The sequence below is a fragment of the Stigmatopora nigra genome, chromosome 10 (assembly GCF_051989575.1).
Source record: "Stigmatopora nigra isolate UIUO_SnigA chromosome 10, RoL_Snig_1.1, whole genome shotgun sequence".
In the NCBI taxonomy this organism is placed as follows: domain Eukaryota; kingdom Metazoa; phylum Chordata; class Actinopteri; order Syngnathiformes; family Syngnathidae; genus Stigmatopora; species Stigmatopora nigra.
In genome coordinates, this window is record NC_135517.1 from 1,057,903 (window position 1) to 1,080,180 (window position 22,278).

Genomic DNA, 22,278 nt, shown 5'->3' on the forward strand with positions numbered 1-22,278 from the left:
ATTTGTATGCATCGTTTTCTGAGTATTTTGAAGGGAAGACAAAAGCAAACAACCCTTGATAGGTTGCATTTGAAAGTCAGGCTGGAGGCGGGGCTAATAGAGCCAACCCAAGAGAAGAAAGGTATCAAAATGTCTAACAAAATTCGAATTCATTTTAGTGTAAGGTTCGATTACCGTATTTTCACGACTATAAGGCGCACCGCATTTAAAGGCGCACCCTCAATGAATGACATAGTTAAATTTTTTTTCCATATATAAAGCACACTGGATTATAAGACGCCCTGTGTATTTTGTAGAAAATTTAAGACTTAATTGCGCCTTATAGTCGTGAAAATACGCTAAACTTATTTTTGAGTGTCTGTATCGTAATCCAAGTTAAATTAAATTTGTTTTTTATGTTACGAGCGCGTTGCCGTGCAAAAAGTATTCCCTCTGCAAAATCAGTCTTAATTTTAGAACTATTAAACACTATTTAGTACTAATAAACCACTAGTTCTTTAATACTCTGTTAATAGATGGCGAATTAGAACAAATAAGAATATTTTTCCAATCCAATATTGTATTTTTTCAGAGCGTTGGAACCAATTAATTAGTTTTTAATTCATTCCTATGGAAAACATTCATTTGAGTTACACGAAAATCAACATACAAGCTCAGTCCCCGACCAAACTAAGCTCATATCTCGAGTTACCACAGTTGTCCACATTTTAAGCTATTATTCCCTAGCAAAATAGTCTTCATCTTTTTGGTAGGTATTCACAGCATGCTCCCATCCCATCCCAATTTCCCCTTGACTAGCAGGGGAATAGAGAACCACGAAAGGACTTGCTGTAGTTGTTCCTCCCCGCCGTGACAATGCGGGAATTCAGCTCGAATCGCTCACAGTGGGCCTGTAGCGAATTAGCCCGAATTTCCTCCCGCGGCTACCCGTGCCTTTGCGGCTTTGAATGAAACGCGCCGGGCGTCCGGAGAGGTCGTCAAACAGTCTCCGCCCCTCCGCCTTTGTCCGCTACCTGTTGTTGACTCCCCCCTCTCCCCCTCTGGCCTGTAAATTCACTATCTGGCAACGTCCAGATGAGAGGAGGCCACGAGGGTCCCAAATACCGCCACGTGCCGGTGAGGCGCTTTGCATTGTGTGTGCGGACGGCGTGGCCTAGATTCCGTTAAGCCATGGCGGGGAAGCTTCCCTTTCCTCCTCCTCCTCCTCCTCCTCCTGGACCCATGCTACTACCTCACTGCAATCAGTCGCTATTCATCATCCAATCACGCCCACCCTTGCACGTCCTCATCTGGCGAGTGTGCGCAAATATTTTGGGGAATTAGAAGTGGTCAAAGCCACTTTTAGATATGCGCCAAAGTCTAGTATAAGGGTGTCAGACCTTGGTTTGCGGGCAGCTTTAACGTCAACTTGATTTCATTTTAGATATAATATTTAGATTTTTTTTTAAATAAATGGATTAAAAGAACTGGATTAAAAGGCCTGAATATTCCGTTTTTTATAGATCTCAAACCATGTTTATTTTAGATTTTTTTAATATATTTTTAGATTTTACAAAATGATTTTTGAACTAAAAACACAGAAAAAATGATTAAAAAATGACAATTATTGATTTAAAAGGGGGAAAATCAGGGAATTTAATATACATCTATACTCTTCAATTTAATTTGATACTAAAACAAAAAGTTGATGATTTACTTTCCCGGGCCGCACAAAATGATGCGGGGGGGGCACATTTGGTCCCCGGGCCGCGGCTTTGACACATGTGGTCTAGTAATAACATGACGGTTTAAAAAAACACATGAAAAAAATGCATTTATTGCCATGGGAACATGCAGTTATTGATTATTTGATGGTTATCCTATTGTGAGGACAATTGTGTGCATCATTTTCTGAGTATTTTGAAGGGAAGACAAAAGCAAACAATCCTCGATAGGTTGCATCTGAAAGACAGGGTGGAGGCGGGGCCAATAGAGCCAAGAAAAGTATCAAATTTTCAAACAAAATTTGAATTAAGTTTAGTGTAAGGTTAGATTCAACTTATTTTTGAGTGTCTGCATCATAATCCAAGTTCATTTAAATTTATTTGTTATGCTACGAGCGCGTTGCCATGCAAAAAAGTTTAAAGTTTTTCCAATACAAAATCTTGTTTTTGGTATTTTTTTCAGAGAATTGGACTAAATTCATTTGCTTTTAGTTCATTTCTATGGGAAACATTAATTTAATTTACAAATAAATCGACATACGAGCTCAGTCCGAAACACATTTAACTCATATCTCAAGCTACCACTGCAAAATCCATCAAATTTTAATACTACTAAACCACTAGTTCTTCATTACTTTGTTAATAAATGGCGAATACTAAGTCTCACCAACCAAAACTAGAGTTTAATTAGAGCTCAGTCTTGGAACTCATTAACCTCATATCTCAAAGTACTACTGTACCTCTTAACAAATCATTTCCTAAAAAACTTGCGTATGCTAACGCCAAACTCTTAAGTCTGCTTGTCTTGGCTGTTATGCCCTCTACCATAGGTTCAAGTAATGCAAGCCCGGATGTGTATTGTCTTTTATGATACATGGCTTTGTCTCCGAGTATAAACTAAAAACACCTTAATCAAGAAAGGCTTCGACACGCTTTACCCGGGAGAAAAAAGGGGATGGTCCGGATGCCGCTAAAACCAGAAAACGGCGAGTCGGGGTGGCTTCCAGCCCCCGCCAAACAATTTCCGTCTTCAAAGCGGCATTAGCGGCTCCATTAAAATCCTGTCAGCTTTTTTTTCTTCGTCTTTTACGCTAGCTCCGGGCTGGCGGGGAAGAGAAGAAATCACTGTCATTCACATGCTAAGTGACTATAGCAATCCTGTGGATATTAGAGGAAGGAAAGAAGTACTCCATCATCCCTTCTCTTGCCTGAGAAGCGAAAAGGGGAAAGGGAAGAAAAAAAAATAAGGGAGTGCGGAAAGAAGTGTTTTGAATCTCCTTCTGTGAATGCTATTATTTGTGCAAAAAAGCTGCACTCTCAATGCGTCGTGTCATGAAGATTTAAGCAAGAGAGACTCACAGATTGAAGATTTTTTTTTGCACGTTATGCAAGTCCGAGTCGCCTATTTTTTTTTTTTTTTTTTTTTGGACAATCTGTCCAATTGATAGGAAGGGAAATGTATTAAGTGAGGGGGCGTAGTCATGTTTTTTTTTGTTCATGCAAATTGAATAGAGCTATCATGGAAATTATAATCATTGAAAGTGTCATTTCAGGAAAGCAGAAGCGAAAAATATGATTTTTTTGAGTTGTGTGGCGACAAAATTAGGTGCAAACTCATTGTTTTAATGGGTTTTGCATCTATATACTTATATAGTGAATAAACTTTAGTCACCCGATGCTATAAATTGAGCTATTTTAGTTCTAATTTGTCGGATATTGGCTTTTTTTTTACTTAAATCCTGTTAAAATAGCATTTTTTGCATTATACTTGAGTTGAATTAAAGTAAATGCTTTTATGGTCTTTATAAAAGTATAATGAGATTTAAAGTTTTCATTCACCAAGTGCAAAAATACCAACAAATCGACGTCAAAATAATCAATAAGCAATTCATAAGTAGTCAAAATAGGAAATGCACAAATACAAACAGACAAATAATAATAGATAAAAAAAATAGTAGTCATTATGTCCACTACTACTTATTTATTGATTATCATTCGTTGTAATTGATTATTAAAAAAGTAGTAGTTATTATGTCCACTACTACTTATTTATTGATTATTATTTTTGTGTATTTCGAGTATTAAAAGTAGTAAGTAGTCTTTATGTTGACTACTACTTTTTTACTGATTATACCGACCTATCATTTTGTCACCTTAACTTAACTCCAACAGCAAAAAACATTAAATTAACCCAATTTTTACATTTTTTTACCGTTCCGATCCTCAAAAAAATACATGAATAATCCCGATTTCCGCCAAATCCCGCCGCCATTTCCGAAAAGGGACGTCCCTCTCCCAGATGTGATGTGATAAGCATCTGTGTCGTCGTTTGTGTCTATGCTCCGAGCTCTACAAGCTTATCATTCCAGCACATTAATCAATGAGGCAATTACACGTATCTTTGCCCCGCGGACAACAGGTGGCGGTTCGGCACAAGTGGCGTCTTGACGGGGTTGGCCCGAACCTATCCGTCAGCCGATGAATAACCGGCTATTCTATTCTTTTTCCGTCTCGGCAGGTCACAGACGGAGGAACCATCAAGCAGAAGATTTTCACCTATGACGCCATGTTTAATACCAACTACTCGCATATGGAGGACTATCGCAGGCGTGAGGATCTTGTGTACCAGACAACTGTCCGGTGAGCTACTTTTCTACGTTTTTTTGATTGTTTCAAATAGTTTTTGTTGTATAGCGAAGTTTGAAGGAGGAAACTGTTTTTTTAAGTACTTTTTTTAAAGAACCGATCTCGTTTTACTCATTTTGGGTCCAATCCGGATCGTCTTGGTCACTGCTAGCAGACAAAAACGTCATCGTCGAATGCTAATACATTGGTACCTTGAGATATGAGATTAATGCGTTCTGGGACTGAGCTCGTATGTCAATTTATTCGTAACTCAAATGAACTTTTCTCATAGAAATTAACTAAAAACTAATTAATTCGTTCAAAACCTCCTAAAAACACTGAAAAAAGGATGTTGGATTGGAAAAATATTTTTATTTGTTCTAATTTGCCATCTATTAACACAGTAAAAAATAACTAGTGGTTTAATAATACTAAAATGTGTTTAATAGTACTAGATTTTTTGCACAAATTGCTGAAATTCGTTAAATTCTCTGATTTCAACTTCGAAAATCAACATTTTTTGCATGGCAACGTGCTCGTAACATAAACAAATTTAAATGAACTTGGATTACGATGCAGACACTCAAAAATAAGTTTTATGTAACAATACTAAACTTAATTCTAATTTTACTTTATATTTTGATACCTTTCTTCTTCTGGGTTGGCTCTATTGGCCCCGCCTCCAACCTGACTTACCTGCAACCTATCAAGGGTCATTTGCTTTTGTCTTCCCTTCAAAATATTCCCAAAATGATGCACACAAATGTCCTCAAAGTAGGATAACGCACGACTACTTGCCAACAAGAAGTAGTATGTACTCCTCTTGTATTAGCGAACAAGCTCCACCATTCGCACTGACTAACGGGAAGATAAAAAACCTGAAAAAAGGCAACGTTCCACTGGATTCAGTAAACTTTTTGGGCCCAGATAAATTGAGCTCTGGTTAAGCATTCCCGGCCCGCCTCCCAAACCGAGTTTGACACCCATGATGGAAGGTTTTGCGGGGTACCCGCGTTGAACTTTAGATGAGTTGGACTCTTATCTGAAGACTCGGCTGTTTTCCGATAGCACACTGTGGACTGCCGTGATTACATTTGCATACAAAAGCGAGCGTGGGGCGCTAAAGAAATACATTTCACGGCGGGACCTCGGACCGATAGGCTGGTCGACCTGTGCCTGAAATTCCGTGGGTAATGAGGATAGCGTGCTCGGGTAAACACTAATTACAGATTCTATTAACGGAAAGAAAGTTAAGTCCGGAGGAATTAGCAAACATCTGGCTTCGCTGTTCTCGTAGCGCTACTTAAATCCCAGTTAACGTTGGCTCCGCGTACTCGTTAGCGGGTTTCTATGCGGATTGCGCGAGACGACGTGGGAGTAATTACCCCGGAGATGCATTTTCAGCCATCTTTTAGTCAATTTAGTGGACGTGTTGGGTCGCAACTCAAGGTTGGACATCTGTCTGAACATCTTTTCTTCGTCTTGCGTTCCCGCTGTTGACCACCTGGTGCTGATGATTGTTTATATACGGGTAGCGTTACTCCAAAATACTTGAAAACACCATTTTTGCGACTACAATAAAATACTTTTGGCCTAAAATTAAAATCTTCGGGGTAAAATTAGGCGGTTCGAACGGTTAGCGTGTTAGCTTAATAGCAACTGGGTTTAAATTTATGTCAATCCATCTATGTGGAGTTTGCATGTGCTCCCCTAGGTCTGTGTGGGTTTTCTCCGGGTACTCTGGTTTCGTCCCACATTCCAAAAACATGCATGCTAAGCTAATTTAGCACTCTAACTTGCCGTTAGCTAAAAGTGATTGGATGTTTGTCTCCTCGAGTCCTGCAATTGGTTGGTCACCGATTCAGGGTGTTGTCCCCAGCTTCTAGCACAAAGTCAGCTGAGATAGGCTCCAGCACCCCCGCATTGCTTTTGATGATTGGACAAAAAATAAAATGGTTATATTTTTTTTCTCCCTTTTGAGATCTAATGTGACTAAATGCAGGATTCTAAATATAATAAAACATCTTAAAATATGTATAGAAGTCAATAACAAGCATCCTTGTTCTTCCCAACAAAATTACTACACGGCACAGCAGCTGGGTGCTACCACCTAGTGGATGGGAGTGGAACTGTAGTCAGGTTGCTTATTTTCAACACAAAAACCCATGTAAAAAATATTTACGAAAAATTTTCAATCCATAAAATGACCAAATATCGCAAAATCTTTTCAAAACTCAATTTCTAATTTTTTTTAAACATTTCTTTTTAAACTATATTTTTTAAAACACTCTTAATCACCAGTCCGGCTCTTTCCGACTTTGCACGCTGGTTAAACATGTGACTAAAGGTCAACCTAGGCTGCTTTCTAGCTGCATATTCATTTTTAAACCTGACTTCTTCCCACTGTGTCATCGTGTTCTTTTTTTATATTTATTTATTTACTTTTTATTTATTTTTTTCGGCGTGTTCATGTTTTTTTTTCTCCCGTTGTAATGATGCTCTCCTCCCAAAGGGATAGTAAGCTTGTCCAGATGAATTATCCTCACTTGGCCAAGCGCACCAAACCAAAAGAGAGTGGAAATGGCTTTGCAAAGACATTTAGCGGAGGACTCGCAATTAGAGAGACGTGAGCACGAATCCCATCCAAAAAAAATATTTTGGTGTATCATTAGATTAGCAAAAGTATCGAGAAGTAAGGAATTGTGTGTAATTGTATTTTTTGGTTTGCATTTTCCTAATTTTTTGACTTGTTACTATTGACGACAGGCTCCAGCACCCCTTTGCGATCCTTTTCGATCCCGGTTATGGATCTGTGTAAATCTTGGTAATTGATTTCGGGAATGTTCTTTGAAAAGATTCAATCTTTTAATTAGAGTGTAAAATAGGCTGACTTTAATGGACTCTTCTCGTTTGTTGTCAGCGGCGCTGAAAGAGATTTTTGAAGAAAAAAAATCACTTGCCAGTTGAGGGATGATAAGACAAACAAATGACCCAATTTTACTTGCAACACATTCGTTTTGTTTCTCTTTAGCCTCTCTGTGCACCCAGACTGGGAGTTTATCCCCATGTTTGTTGCTATTTTCGTTCCATGTATTCAAATTTTTTGCAGGATCACCAAAAATGCATTGAGTCCAATATAGTAATACCTTGAGATAGGAGTTTAATGCATACCGAGCTCTTAAGTCAATTAACTTGGATCTCAAATCGTTTTTTTCCATATAAAATAACTAAATACAAATTAATCCGTTCCCACCAGAAAAAAACACCTAAAAATAGGATATTACAAAGGAAACATGTTTTTTAACATAAGAAATTAATTGTTTCCAAGCATTTTTTTGTAACTTAAGAATTTCGTAAGTAGAGGTGTATTTTATATGTAAATTTCCGTTCCATGATCCCCACAAAAGTATCAATTAGACCCTTTAAAATCGGTCAAAATATCCAGATTTTGTATGAAAGATGTGAGAAAACCAAAAAATAAGAGAAAATTACAATGAAATTATTTGTCTTAAAATAAATAAAGCATATGAAAATGTGAAATATCTCACTCTGTGGCCGTTATAGGTGTAATACCAATGTTTGTCCTCCGGGTGGCGGCAACAGCCATTCTACCAGGGCCGAAAGCCGTATATTTTGTAGTACATTTTTGATTTTTACGTGTGCCCTATATGTGTGTGCGTTAAAATGTGTGCCACCTTCCATTTGTAGTTTTTAATCGATCTATAAGTGGAATTAAAAATAAAATAATAATAAGGAAATGCATTTACCTTTTGGACGATTTCATAACTTGGATCTTTTTCGTGTCCTGAGTCACTCATTTGCATATTTAAAAAAATGTAACCTGGAACTTTCGTACCTAGAGGCATTCGTAAGTAGAGGTATATAAATTTGCTCGTAATCTTCCTCCAATTTCTCATATCTTGGGACACTCTTATGTCAAGGTATTACTGTAATTCATTGTTTTATCTGTGATAAGGCCCCGCCCCTTTTTATATGTGTCAATGCCACTCCCCCGACGACAAAAACACCGAGCCGCATGGTTTAATCTGCTCAAAACTAATCACCCCTCCCTTGTCGCCAACATTGTCCATGTGGTTTTTGTCTGGGTGTACTATCTTTCCTCTAAAAGAGACAGGGGCGATTACACACCTCTCTTTGGACGGTTAAGCCCCAAAAAGCTCCCCTGGCCGCGTTGACCTTCCTCACCCGTAAAGCTTTTTGTGCCGGGAGGAAATATCTGACAGCACGCTTGTTATTTTGATGGAAGGATTGGAATAGCATGGAAGGGAAGGAGGAGCCATACTTTTTCATGCTCCATTTAGTCCGTCCCATATGCTAGCATTAGCGAGCGCCGCCGACTAAATGGAGAAGAGCTTTCCGATACAACACCCCCGGGGGGGCGAGACGATCGATAGGCCTCGGCTCGGCGCAAGGTTGCGGCTGAAAATTATTTGTTTACTTCACATCTTTTTGCACCTTGAGTGGATAAAGCAGAATATTAACGCTCTTAGGGTCGGGAAGTCAATTTGTTCTGGACAACAACAACAAAAAGACTGTTTTAAGATCAACATTTGCAGTTTGAATAGATGTCTGTTTGCTTTTTGTTTTTTCTGTTGGCTGGTGGTGAGTGATTCACAGCTATGGGGTCGTGGGTTCAATTCCAGGTCGGTCCTCATTGTGTGGAGTTTGCATATTATCTGCTTGGGTTTTTTCCGGGTACTCCAGTTTCCTTCCAGATTACAAAAATAGGCATGCTAGGCTAGGTGGTTGAACATTTTAAAATGAACTTAGCTGTGATTGGTTGTCTTTCTCTTAATTCCCTGCAATTGGCTGGCTATCGATTCAGTGTGTCGCCCGCCGAAGGTAGGCTGGGATAGGCTCCAGCACCCCTGCGATTCTTGCGAGGATAAAGCGGTTCAGAACATGAATGAAAAAAGTTATTGTCATTAGCAGGCAATATGTTACCTTTTATTTATCTGTGTGGACTACTTATCTATGTTTACTAATCCATGTTGACTACTACTTATCTATGTTTACTACTGCTGATCTATATGGACTACTTATCTATGTTGACTACTAATCTGTTTACTTGTAGTGATCTTTGTGGACTACTTATCTATGTTAACTACTACTTATTTATGTTAAGTACTAATGATCTTTATGGACTACTATGAAGACCCGAATAATAGTAGGCACTGGAATAATAGTACTACTATTACTACTAATATTCATTATTTTTTGGAATTTTCCACTCCCTACTATTATTCCAGTGCCTACTATTATTCGGGTCTTCATAGTACTTATCTTGTGTACTGCAACTGATCAATATGGACTAATTATCTATGTTTAATGCTACTGATCTATATGGACCACTTTTTGGTAAATTTTGCATCATTTTTTGTTGATTTTGAATGACATTTTAGGATGTTTTGTTGATGTTTGTCAGTTCTTGCTGATTTCTAGCCATTTACAGGTGACTTCATTTTGTTTTTAAGGCTCGCTATTATCTCTTTGGCACCATTTTTAACGGCAAAGGCGAGTTAAACGAATCTGTACGTATATTTCCCCACTATTTGGAATCGATTTTCTGTCAAAAAGTTCCTTGTGCACTATCGCACCTGTCTTCCGTACTTGAAAATCACTTCAATGAATTGCCCTGAACTTTGTCATGTGATTGACAGTCCAGCTTGTACCACTGGGGTGGATCTCAGACTCCTATTGGTCGTGATGGATGGATAAATCCATGAATTAACGGTTACATTTCAAGACGTTAAAAAAGTTGCGTGCTGGGAAAGCGTTATTTTCCATTCCAACCTTTCAAAGTAAAAACTCTCCATGCCGAATTGAGTTTCAAGTTTCGATGTCAGACGTCGGCTAACGCTAAAAATCACGGCGTCTGGTTGAGCCGACGAAGGCGAAACGTCGAGCATCAAAACATAAGCCGCTGAAAATTTAATAAGACGGCCATAAATTGTTGAGTAGTGTTTTATGTTCAGCTGCACACAAACAAAGTTTTATCGGTCCTCACGCCCGACTTTGCGGCTGAGCTTCGGAACCCCTTTGCGGCCTTCTCGGCCTTCTCCCTGGCAGGGGGCGCCGAAGCTCACCTTGATGTTCTCCGTCTGGTCTCCGTTGGAATCCGTGAATTCCGCAAAGAACGTGGGTTTCGGATGGGGATTTTTTTGGGGGGTGGGCTAAAAAAAACAAAGGGAAGGGTCTACGTCAGCGTTTACTGGGATGCGGCTAGCCAAGACAAAGCCAATTAGCTCCCCTCCGGAGAGACTCACATTGCTACGCTCATCATTTTATAGTACGGCGGGAAAAGAGAGTGTTTTATATGGTTTTCCCTGGAGGAAAAGCTTGAGACAATCTCACTTTATGTCTGGAGGTGTTCACTCTTTTTTTAATATAGACTTTGCTTTTTCAAACATTGGTTCTTTGTTTGAAAAAGTGTTTGCTTTTAGCATATGTTAACCCCCACTATGATAGCTACGATGAGTTTATTATAGCACGGATGAGTTTTTTTATTCATCTGCAAGGCTCTAAAATGGACAAGAAAATGGTCCAGATTTGACGCTTTGGTTGCCGTTGACGGGGCTAGACGTCCGATTCATTCGAGCTATTTTATGTAATGTACTCATTTGGAAAGATTTTGGTTTGTTTGTTTTCCATTGACAATTTTGTCAGGTTTATTGCATGTCATTTTTATTTCTTGAAAGCAAGTTCTCTGACAATTTACAACTAAATAAGTAGTCACATAATAGTAGTCACAACATAAATAAGTAGTCCACAGATAAGTAATCCACATAGATAAGTAGTCTGCACAGATCAGTAGTCCGCACAGATAAGTAGTCTGCACAGATCAGTAGTCCGCACAGATAGTTAGTAGTCAACATAGATAAGTAGTTCACCTTAATAAGTAGTCCACATAGATAAGTAGTAGTCCACATAGATAAGTACTCCACATATGTAAGTACTCCACATATGTAAGTACTCCACATATGTAAGTACTCCACATAGGTAAGTACTCCACAAAGTTAAGTAGTCCACATAGATAAGTAGTAGTCCACATAGATAAGTAGTAGTCCACATAGATAAGTAGTAGTCCACATAGATTAGTAGTAGTACACATGGATAAGTAGTCCACATGGATAAGTAGTCAACATAGATAAGTAGTCAACATAGATAAGTAGTCCACATAGATAAGTAGTCCACATGGATAAGTAGTCAACATAGATAAGTAGTCCACATAGATAAGTAGTCCACATAGATAAGTAGTCCACATAGATAAGTAGTCCACATAGATAAGTAGTCCACATAGATAAGTAGTCCACATAGATGAGTAGTCCACATAGATAAATAGTAGTTCACATAGATTGGTAGTAGTCCACATAGATTAGTAGTAGTCCACATAGATTAGTAGTAGTCCATATAGATTAGTAGTAGTCCACATAGAGGAGTACTTCGCACAGATTAGTCAACATAGATAAGATAGGTAGTCAACATAGATAAATAGTCCACACAGGTAAGTACTAGTCCACATAGATAAGTAGTAGTCCTAAATAATTAGTGACTAAAGGATCAAATCAAGCTAGAAGATTTGCCCTAATCAACAAAACCACCATCTAGTAGTCATTCCCAAGAGAAAGCAGGCTACCGTGTAAATATCTAGTCATAACGTCGAGGTCCTCGCTATCCCGGCCTCATTCCTGCAGCCGTTTTCAAGCCCGGTCGGTGAGTCACCGGCGCACACGAGTGCAAGCAAACAAACGGCAAGCCAGCTCTTTGGGGACGGCTCGCCACGCGGCGATTCATTGCGTTCCAGGTAACGGAAGGCGCGTGTTTACGGGCGCGGCGAGCTCCCCGGACGCAATTCTTGTCACAATGGAGATGTATTGTCCACTCTCTCAACATCTAACCACGGGCTATAAATGCTAATTAGGCTGCCTAGGCACCACAAACTGAAATAGCCCAGGCGCCGGTGGAAATGGCACATCGGAGCGGCGGCGGAAAGACGCCGCAAGAATTCCAAGCTCTTTAATTCCGAACTTCCAGATCGGTTGTCACGATCGGTCGCTATCCGCCTCTGATGTTATTGTTCTCTCATTATATTTTTTTCAATATGATGGTCCAAGTATTTTATTTTTTTTAAATCAAGACAATGATTCAACGAATGGTACCTCGACATACGAAAAATTTGAGATATGAGTAAAATTTCAGGCAAATATTTACCTTGAGATAAGAGACATTGCATTTTTTCGATATTTTTTTTCCCGTTAGTTAGTGCGAATGGTGGAGCTTGTTCGCTAATACGAGAGGAGTATATACTACTTCTTGTGCGTTATCCTATTGTGAGGACATTTGTGTGCATCATTTTCAGAATTTTTTAAAGGGAATCCAAATCCGAAAGTCAGGGTGGAGGCGGGGCCAATAGAGCCAACCCGGGAGATGAAAGGTATAAAAATGTATAACAAAATTTGAATTAAGGTGATTGTAAGGTTAGATTACATTTATTTTTGAGTGTATCTGCATCATAATCTAAGATGAAATTTGTTTATTTTACGAGCGTGTTGTCGTGCAAAAATTCATGGATTCAGTGGAAGCCATTATTTCAACTAGAATCAAAGTTGAAATTAAATAAAAACAATTTAACAGATATTTTTAAAGTTCATTAAAATGTGAAAATCCACACTAACTGGTAAGCAGAAGCCACTCTTGCTATTAGCACAAAAAGTACAAACATTGTATTTTCACGTCTATAAGGTGCACTTAAAAGTCTTAAATTTTCTCCAAAATAGACAGTGCGCCCTATAATCCATTGCGCCTTATATATGGAACAAAAATGAAAATGTGTCATTCATTGAGGGTGCGCCTTTAAATGTGGTGCACCTTATAGTCTTGAAAACAGTTTTAATGACTCCTTACATTAGTGAACTTAAAAATCTGCCTATTTCAAACCTTTTTTGTCATTATGACTTGTTGCAAGTTTATTTTTCACAGTAGAGTATTTTTTTTTTCTCAACACTTACGCTAACTTATTCGTAGCTGATTTCTGTCCGAAAAGGTCAGCCTAGGTAGGCTCCAATTTCCCTTTGACTCTAATGACGATAATGGCCCTTGAAAATGGATTTTTCAAAAGAACACGCTGCTCTATTTGAACTGCATACTTTTGCACTACTACTGTTTGTGAACTCACAAGGATTCTTGGATTTAAGGAAAAGCTAAAGTTTTAACTGAAACGCTGTAATTTTTTTTTCAGACTTCCGGAAGTCCGGATTTCGGACAACGGACCGTACGAATGCCACGTGGGAATTTACGACCGGGCGACGCGGGAGAAGGTCGTCCTGGCGTCGGGGAATATTTTTCTCACCGTCATGTGTGAGTACAAATTTCTTATATTCAATGTATTTGTCTTTTTTAAATGGGGAAAAATGCCATACTTGATATTTTGTAGGGCGTTAATTGAAGATTTTGTCGATAGGCGTCCAATACAGGTTGAAATTCTGTTTTCGTAGTAGTAATATGGACGCACATATACATATTTTAATTTTATCTTGCTCAATATATTTATTATTTGGTAGCTATTCACTGCCAGGTCTTCCAGTTTGAACGAATTGGACATCTTAGTTATTGAGGATCACAACCACAGTGTATTTCCATTTGTATTCATTTGAATGAGAATCATTTTCGTCACATTTTCATCATTTCTAATCATATTTATTGATCAAATATTATTTTTAAAAAATAAGATAAAAAGGCCAAAAATGATATTGTGGTTTAATATTATGACTCAGAAAAATATCAACATTCTTAGGATCATAACTAGTGTATTTGCCTTTATTTTATTAACATTTTATGAATTTTTGATTGCTTTTATCCATAAAATATAAGACAAAAACTCGCCTCCTGTATACCAAACACGAATTATTCTTATCTTTGACTCAAAATAGCATCTTGTGTTTAGCCACTTCCGTGCTAAAGCTAATTTTAAAGTATTATCTCCAACACACTGATTTTTTTGCCCATTTTTAATTCACAAGGCCATTATTTGTTCAGCCAAGCTAGTTTAAGTTAGCACTTAGCATCCCTGAGCTAAATCCCAGCCCCCCCGTCACGATCCTCGCCAGGTGCTCCCTCAAAGTGCACCTCGATGGCGTCACGGAGACCACCGAAGCACCCCCCTACTCCCCCTGCTACGACTCGACCCGCTACCGAATTAGCGTCCGGGCGGAGACGGAGACGAATGGCCTCTAGCGTTGTGGCTAATTGCTCGCTAAACTGAAACAGAATTATTCATAACCTATTAGCGTGTCAAGTTCAATCGGAAGTAAAAGAATCGAGGCGGGGGAGGAGTAACAAAACAGTGAAGCAAAAAAAAAAAAAACAAACTTCAATTAATAGCAAGCAGTACGTGGCAGGTATTTAAATTTTTCAAAGGCCTTCATAAATAAGAATGATCCTTTTAATGAAGTCATTCAGTCATCCAATTTTTAAAATCCCTGAACCGTTTGTGGCGCCATTTTGCCGCCGTCCTTCCCGGCTCGAATAGTTTGAAAAGATTTGACTTCCTTCCTCCCGTTTTCTGACTCCGCCCCCAACTTTCGCACCTAAAATGAAATAAAATAAGTCATGGCAATAATGCGGCCCAGGAGCAATAACAATGACTCTGGTGGTGTAATGTATAGACCTTTAAATGTAAAGTAATTAAGATTATATTGGATTTTTTTTAAGCGCACTAATACCCCAGACAGTTCTAGCGACATAATTATGAACATCATTTTTCGACAATGCACTGCACGCCCATAAGTACTGTCGGCTATTATTCGCCAGGGCGGCGCATGAATATAAATGAGCCGCGGCGAAATGTTTATTTGAAAGATTCATAAGCGTGGATTGTTTGTGAGCGGCACGCAAGCTAACGGCTAATTCGGCGACCGTTGACGATAATTTTTTTGATTCATTAGCAGAGGTGCTAATCGTAAAAAAAAAACATTCCGATTTTAGGAGCCTTTTTCCTAGTGGCGTTTTACTGTCAATGCATGGAAAAAATAATTTTGAAAGTTTTTGAAATATTTTGTTTTTGTCAATGGGTAATTTTTGCGAACAAATAAAATATGCAACAATTCCTAATGGTGTTTAGCGGTAATGCGGGGATAAAAATATTTTGAATGGTTTTCAAATATTTTGTTTTTGTCAATAGGTAAATTTTGCAAAAAAATAAAAGACCCAACAAATCAACTGTGATAACTGAATCGAGGGTACGGCTTATATGCGCATAAATTAGTTTTGTTATGCACATTGCGGTTGATATGGTCATTTTTTAAAACTAGACAAAAAATAAGCCGATAAAATGCTCCCCAAAAATAATTTTCACGTCTATGATTGAAATTCAAGAAAAAATAATAATTGTATCTTGCATAAAACATGAGAAAACGTACCTTTGCCTGCCATTGGTCGGCCATCTTACCTAGGGATGACAAACTAGACCGCTACAGACACACTTCTTGGTTGTACTGCTCACTTGACTTCCTTTTTTAATTCATCTCCGTAATGTCCTTTTCGGAATGTGTAATCCAATAATCGATTCATACAGTATCTCTGAAATTAGATTAGATTAAATTAGAACTGTATTTCATCCCTATACAGGAAATGTCCTTGATTGCAGTAGCAAAACAGACACAGAAGACATTGTAGACCTAGATAAAAATCATATACAATCATTTTTTCTGAACATTTTCCCTTCAAAGTGACACATTTGTACTCCCTATTAAAACCATGAATATGGAGTTGAAAATTGTGAATCAGGGGGTGGCTTATACGCGAGAAATTGTCAAATTCAACCATTTTAAGGCTATTTTAAGGGTGTAGCTTATTCGTAGAGGTGACTAAATATGCTGGAAAAATACGGTAACTTCCTGGTTGACATTCCAGTCCATCCTAGACTTTAAAAACCATACTTAGTGGGAAAATGTGTGCTGGAAAATCTTGGCTTTTGTGGGTTGGGCACCTGGAAAAAGGACATTGATGTGGCATTTGGGTTTATTGTTGGTCCAATTACGCCGGGGTGGGCGTTTTGACCCGTCACCAATCACCTAAAAGAGCTATTCCATTGTGCGGCCGGAGACTTATCCATCTTTATCAAGCCGGGGTCGTAATTTCAGGCTTTGCCGCTGAAAGGAATCAATATGTCTTTTACCCGTGTTGGAGATTGCCTCATTATTTGTTATTACCTCAAGTGATTCCACGCCGTGTTGCAAACTGACAAAAGAAAGGTCCTTTCTCTACCAGTTTTTGCCGATTCGACCTCGATGACCCCCCCGGGGTGCGGCGCCGCGGCCGTCCCACGACCGCCACGTCGCCTCGCTTTTAAAAAAAAACATTTTCATGTATTTGGGACGAGCGGTTGAGCTAATTAGCCACTCGTCCCGTAAGCGTGAGGTAGGCTTGAATAATTGATGTTGGACTTTAATTAAGAGGTGAGAATATTTCTCGGCTTGTCTATAAATCGGCGGGATTTATGCCGTCGCAGCTGGCCCCGATTCGCCATTGATCATCGGCGAGGGAAAATGGAGCTTGGCGTTTTTTTTAAGATACTTTTTGATAGTTGGGGTACTCGTTCAAGGCTTTTTTTGGTGTTGTTGGCGCGTTGTCAGTCACTTAAACAGTCTTACCATCTTTTTTTAAAAGTATTTAAGCGTCAAAGTGTACTAATGTGTACTACTTTCTATGCGCATATAAGCCACACCCTAAATTCAGTCATGATTTTTTTGGAGCAACAAATACGGCCTATATGTGAGTAAATATGGTCATTTTGGGGAGGGCAGTTCTTTATTTTAACAAGAACAAACATGCGTTAAAGTCAACTAAAGTAATCAAGACTTCTTGCTAGCTACTTTAGTCACTTTACTACTTATTTATTATGTTGACCCCGTATTTATTTACTAATATTGATTGATTATTTGTTCATCATGACTTTATATTGATCATTTATGCGTTTATTGAGTCTAAAGACTCACTTGGACTACTTATTTATGGTACTCGGACATTTGGTCGCACAGACGTTTGGTCTCCTGGACGTTTGACAATGTGAGTTTACTGTTTAAATCTAGCTCTCAAAATTATATTCATGAGAGAATTTAATATCTAAATAACTACTGTTGAAACTAGCTCTCAAAATTATGTTCACTCGGGCGACCAAACGTCCGGTGACCAAACGTCCAGGGGACCAAACGTCCGGTCACACTTTTTTATTGTTTATTTGTTGTTGTTATTTGTGCACAATGTGGTGAAAGCTTTATATTTCATGATATTTGTATAATGACAATTAAAGCATTCAATTCAATAACAAAATGGAGAACAACATGCTAAATATCTAACTGCTACCAAAACAGTTTTTCAGAGAACTTTAGTCTAAAAACAACAACACAAAAGCCTGTCAATGGTCATAGAGAAACAAACAAAAATTTAAACCCCACTTGAGTACTCGTCGTACTCCCGCTGGTTTTTGTTTTGTTTTTTTTGCTCAAATTGAAAAGATCCGCCACTCCGGTTTCTTTGCGGATTTTGACATTCCGTTTAAACGACTAGATAAAGTGACGGCGTCAATAAAAGTGCTGGCTCAGAATCCCGCTGAGGGGAAGAAAAGAATGAGCCGATAAATTATTAAATGTTTGTCTTTGAGCTAAACCCCGGGGTGATGAAGCGGCCAGAAAATAAACAGCTCTCAAGCTTCCTCCAGGATTTCGTCTGGGGCATGCTTGTCTCTCTCTCTCATCTAGACTTTCTCAAACTTTTCAACCGATTGACCATTTTATGATTAACATTTCACAAACGGCATCTTCCTTTTGTTGACCTGGTGTCATTTCATACAAACAAGTGTTTAAAGTCCAAAAAATATTGAAGAAAAACCATAAAAATGCAGTTAATTACATATTTCGGTAGGTCTTTGAACGTATTACCCGCGGTAAACGAGGTATTACTGTGTTTACAGTATATACATATTTAAATTAGTTACATTACATACTGCTTTTAAACTATTCTCATGGATACATATTGAAATCCAGATTATTTTGCTGATATTTTAACACTTCCGCATTTTCTGGACTATAAGTCTGGATTTTTTTTCATAGTTTGTTTACATTTAAAAATTAGTACTCAAGTGGGACCTATTTTGTTTTCTTTAAGATTCTCTGATCATTGATGGGCTGTTATGTTGTTGTTGTTTTTAGGGTAAAATTCCCTGAAAAAAATGTTATAGTAGCCGATAGATATTTAGCTTGTTGTTCTCCATTTTTGTTTATTCAATTTATTTTAACGTCTATAAATGAAATTCAAAAAGAACAAAAACGTATCTTGTATAAAACGCGACAAAAAAACTCATTTTACCGTAGTTAAACATCTTCTGTTTGGCTAGACGCTAGTAGCCTAGCTACATGTTCGTATTGTCAGTAAAATTGTAGATTTTATCATTGATATTTCACAAAAAAAATGTAAAATAGTGTTTCATACACTAAAATAATGTCAGCACATGCTAATAGTTGTTAAGGCTGATCACAAGTCTTGCGTTCTATCGTTTAAATATCAACTTCGATACCTGCGTAATGTGTATCCCATGCTATTATTGCACCCCGAAACTTGGTAACCACTTCCTGGTTGTGCTTACGTTTATCTACGTGCAGGCCACACCCCTCCAGAAAACATAAAATAGACAATTATCCACTTGTGATTATGAAATCAAACAAAATTCTGCTAAATTGCCAGACTAACTCCCCAAAAAAATGCCACTTAAAGACTGGAATAAGACGACAAAACCAGCAAAGTTGTTTTTCCGCGCAAACTTGTTGTGTCCGCTCTGCAAAACTTTGAGCAAATCAGCACCTTTTCCTTTTTTTGTGACAAAGAACATGGTTATAAGAGGGAAGAATCCATCTTCAAAGTGTTCCCAGGGCCTTTTTTTTTTAAAGGAAGGCACCGCTTTAGAATAACCTTGTCTTGTCTTTCATGATTCCTTTCATGGTTCCCTCGCTCATCCCGAGACGTGGACGTCTCAGACGGAGGAACGCCACGGCTCCCCTGACGTCTTTTTTTGAAAGATGAAACTCGGTTCCTAGTGGCATATAACCCCCCCCCAACCCCCCAAAGCCGTTGTCCCGCCCCTCCATCAAGGGAGGAGAGTCAGATAAAAGTCCCTGGACCATTTACCTCACCATAACCTTCGCTTGATACTTTGTCGTTTTACCGCCATAGCCGTTTAAAAAAAAAAAGTGTCTTTCATAAGTTGGACAGAACTTTTTCCTGATCACTTTTTTTTTTGACCCGAGTTTGAATCCGGGGTCAGTTGATTTTGAGGCAGCAAAAAAATAATATTAAAAAAACTAGTGCCTAGCATAATAGCAATTGTTTATTATTGTTGTTATTATAACAACTTTTCTCACTTCAAGTGGGAGGATGAGATTAAAATTGATGAATATTTTTTTACTCTGATTTATCAGGACTAGGTTTACGGACTGGTAGTTGGGGACTACTGACATAGATGACATAAATTTGCGTTGTTTTTTTTTTGACAGTATTCTGTTCCATTTTGAATATTTTGTTGCCAAATACCTCAAATATTCAATTTACGACGAAAGTCTTTACCAAAATACAAAATCCACATTTTGCATCCAAAGTAGCAAATTTAAAGAGAATATCAAGTAATAGTTTTTTTCAGCAATGTACAAATTAAAACGTTAAAACATTGACAATTTGTCATCATGTCCAATGGTCGTCAATGGCAACCAATGACTTTAAAATAAATAAACACATTTTAACAACTCAATCTTTTTCACCCACTTCCGATCCTTTAAAAAAAGAACGCGATCAGGCCAAATCCCGATCATTTTCTCCTTACAAGGTTCGCGGGGGGTGCTGGAGCATATCCCAGCTGATTCAGTGAATCAGTGATCGGCCAATCATAGGGCATAAAGCGAAAAATCTAATTATAACTAATCACACTTGTAGCTGTGGACAATTTAGCATAAAATTAGCCTAGCATGCATGTTTTGGGGATGTGGGAGAAAACTGGAGTACCCGGAGAAAACCCACACAAGCCCTGGGGGTGCTGGAGCCTATCCCAGCTGACTCAGTGAATCATTGATCAGCCAATCGCAGGGCATAAGGTGACAAATCGAATCAAAACTAATCACAATGGTAGCTATAGACAATTTAGCATACAATTAGCTTAGCATGCATGTTTTGGGGATGTGGGAGGAAACTGGAGTACCCGGAAAAAAACCCACACAACCCCTGAGGAGAACATGCAAACTCCACACAGTGAGGACCAAACTAGAGATCGAACCGCCGTCCACAGAGCTGCAAGGCCGACATGCTAACCACTCTACCACCCGGTCCAGATTTTTTTTTTCTTTTTAAATAAATTTAATTAAAGTTCCAAGAGACTAACTCAAGGGCATCTGTGACGACAAGAGTGTCAGCTAAAAAAGCGCCAGGAAGGATAAAAGAAGACCCACCCACCCACCCACGCGTCTTTAATAGCGTATCCAAAGGAACCATTTGATATATTTTTATCTTTTCCCCACTTTTTTTTTAATTATAACACAACATGATAGGAAATCACCTGTCTGCCGTTTAGAGCGCGCTTTTGTGATGATTTTTTTTTCGCCGGCCGGCGGTCAATCTCATTTCGGGCGACCGCTTATCGGGAGTTTGGATTCTCGTTTCTATTCAAAAAAGATCTTTTATTAAACTGGCAAAAGCAGAAAGTGGCAAATACAAAGGGAATATTGAAATGGGATAGTTTGCATTATTAGCCTTTTTGACAGGAGACATTTAACGTATTTTCCGGACTATAAGTCAATCTTATCTTCCGACTTGCGACTTTTTTTCTCAATTTTTCTACCTGACATCTTGTTTTTTATTTCATTTTTTAGGCTTAGTTAGCAAAAACTTAAGTTAAGAGATTGAATTGAATGCTTTTATTCTCTTTATACAATTATAATAATATTTAAAGTGCATCACCAAGTGCACAAATAACAACAACAGCAAAAAAATGCCATATTTTTCTCTTAAAACTATTTATTTGGGCCCATTAAGAAAAAAATATATTAAAATAATGGGTCAGCACGGTGGTGGAGTGGTTAGCAAGTCGGTCTCACTGGGGGTTTTGGGTTCAAATCCAAATCTAGTCCACTTATGTGGAGTTTGCATGTTTTTTTTGCGTGGGTTTTCTCCGGTTACTCCAGTTTCCTTCCAAAAACATGCATGCTAGGCTAATTTAGCACTCTAAATTCTCCCTAGCGACAAGTGATTGGTTATTTGTCTCCTGGCCTGCGATTGGCTGGAAAAAAAAAGCAGTTCATAAAATGAGATATTTAAATAATATGGTTTGAATTATGTTTTGGGACAAAAAAAACATGAAAAATTCAACATAATAAATGTGTCATCTGCACTAATGACTTTGAAAAATGACAAAATAAAAAAAAAAAATCAACACTGCACTTTAGCGTCCCCTGCAGACGCCGATAAGGTCGTAAAATATTTAATAAATAAGAAAAGATCATAAGCACGACAAAATAAATCAACGTTGCAATTTGTGTTGCAACGTGGCGGCAATAATATTCGAAATAAATTCAAGTGAAAATTATTAGAATATTTATCATCCGCACAGAAGCATGCAATGGAATAAATATGAAATAATAAGCACATAAATCAACACTGGCCAAATTAGCTGTCCATATATAGTCTATAAAATTGAAAATAGAAAAAATAATAAAATATAGTGTTATGAAAAAAAGCTCATCAAAATGTCATAGGCTTGGGAAAGGGATTTAATTAAAAATAAAACAAAAATAGTGATACTGCTATAGTATTCGCAGGGTATGTGTTGCGGTAGTTAGTATTAGTAGTATATAATTAATTGAGAAATTAACAATGAATCTAGTCATAATTAGCA

The 22,278-nt window shown here is 38.1% G+C and overlaps 1 protein-coding gene across 2 annotated transcripts in view; it reads left to right on the forward strand.

Moving 5' to 3' along the window:
• LOC144203363 (immunoglobulin superfamily member 21-like) overlaps nucleotides 1-22,278 on the forward strand; it is a 164,918-nt gene that overhangs the window by 106,390 nt on the left and 36,250 nt on the right. For both annotated transcript variants that reach the window (XM_077726759.1, XM_077726758.1), the window contains 2 exons: nucleotides 4,222-4,343; nucleotides 13,588-13,706. In XM_077726759.1, coding sequence (XP_077582885.1) covers nucleotides 4,222-4,343; nucleotides 13,588-13,706 — 241 coding nt within the window. The remainder of the gene's footprint in view (nucleotides 1-4,221; nucleotides 4,344-13,587; nucleotides 13,707-22,278) is intronic.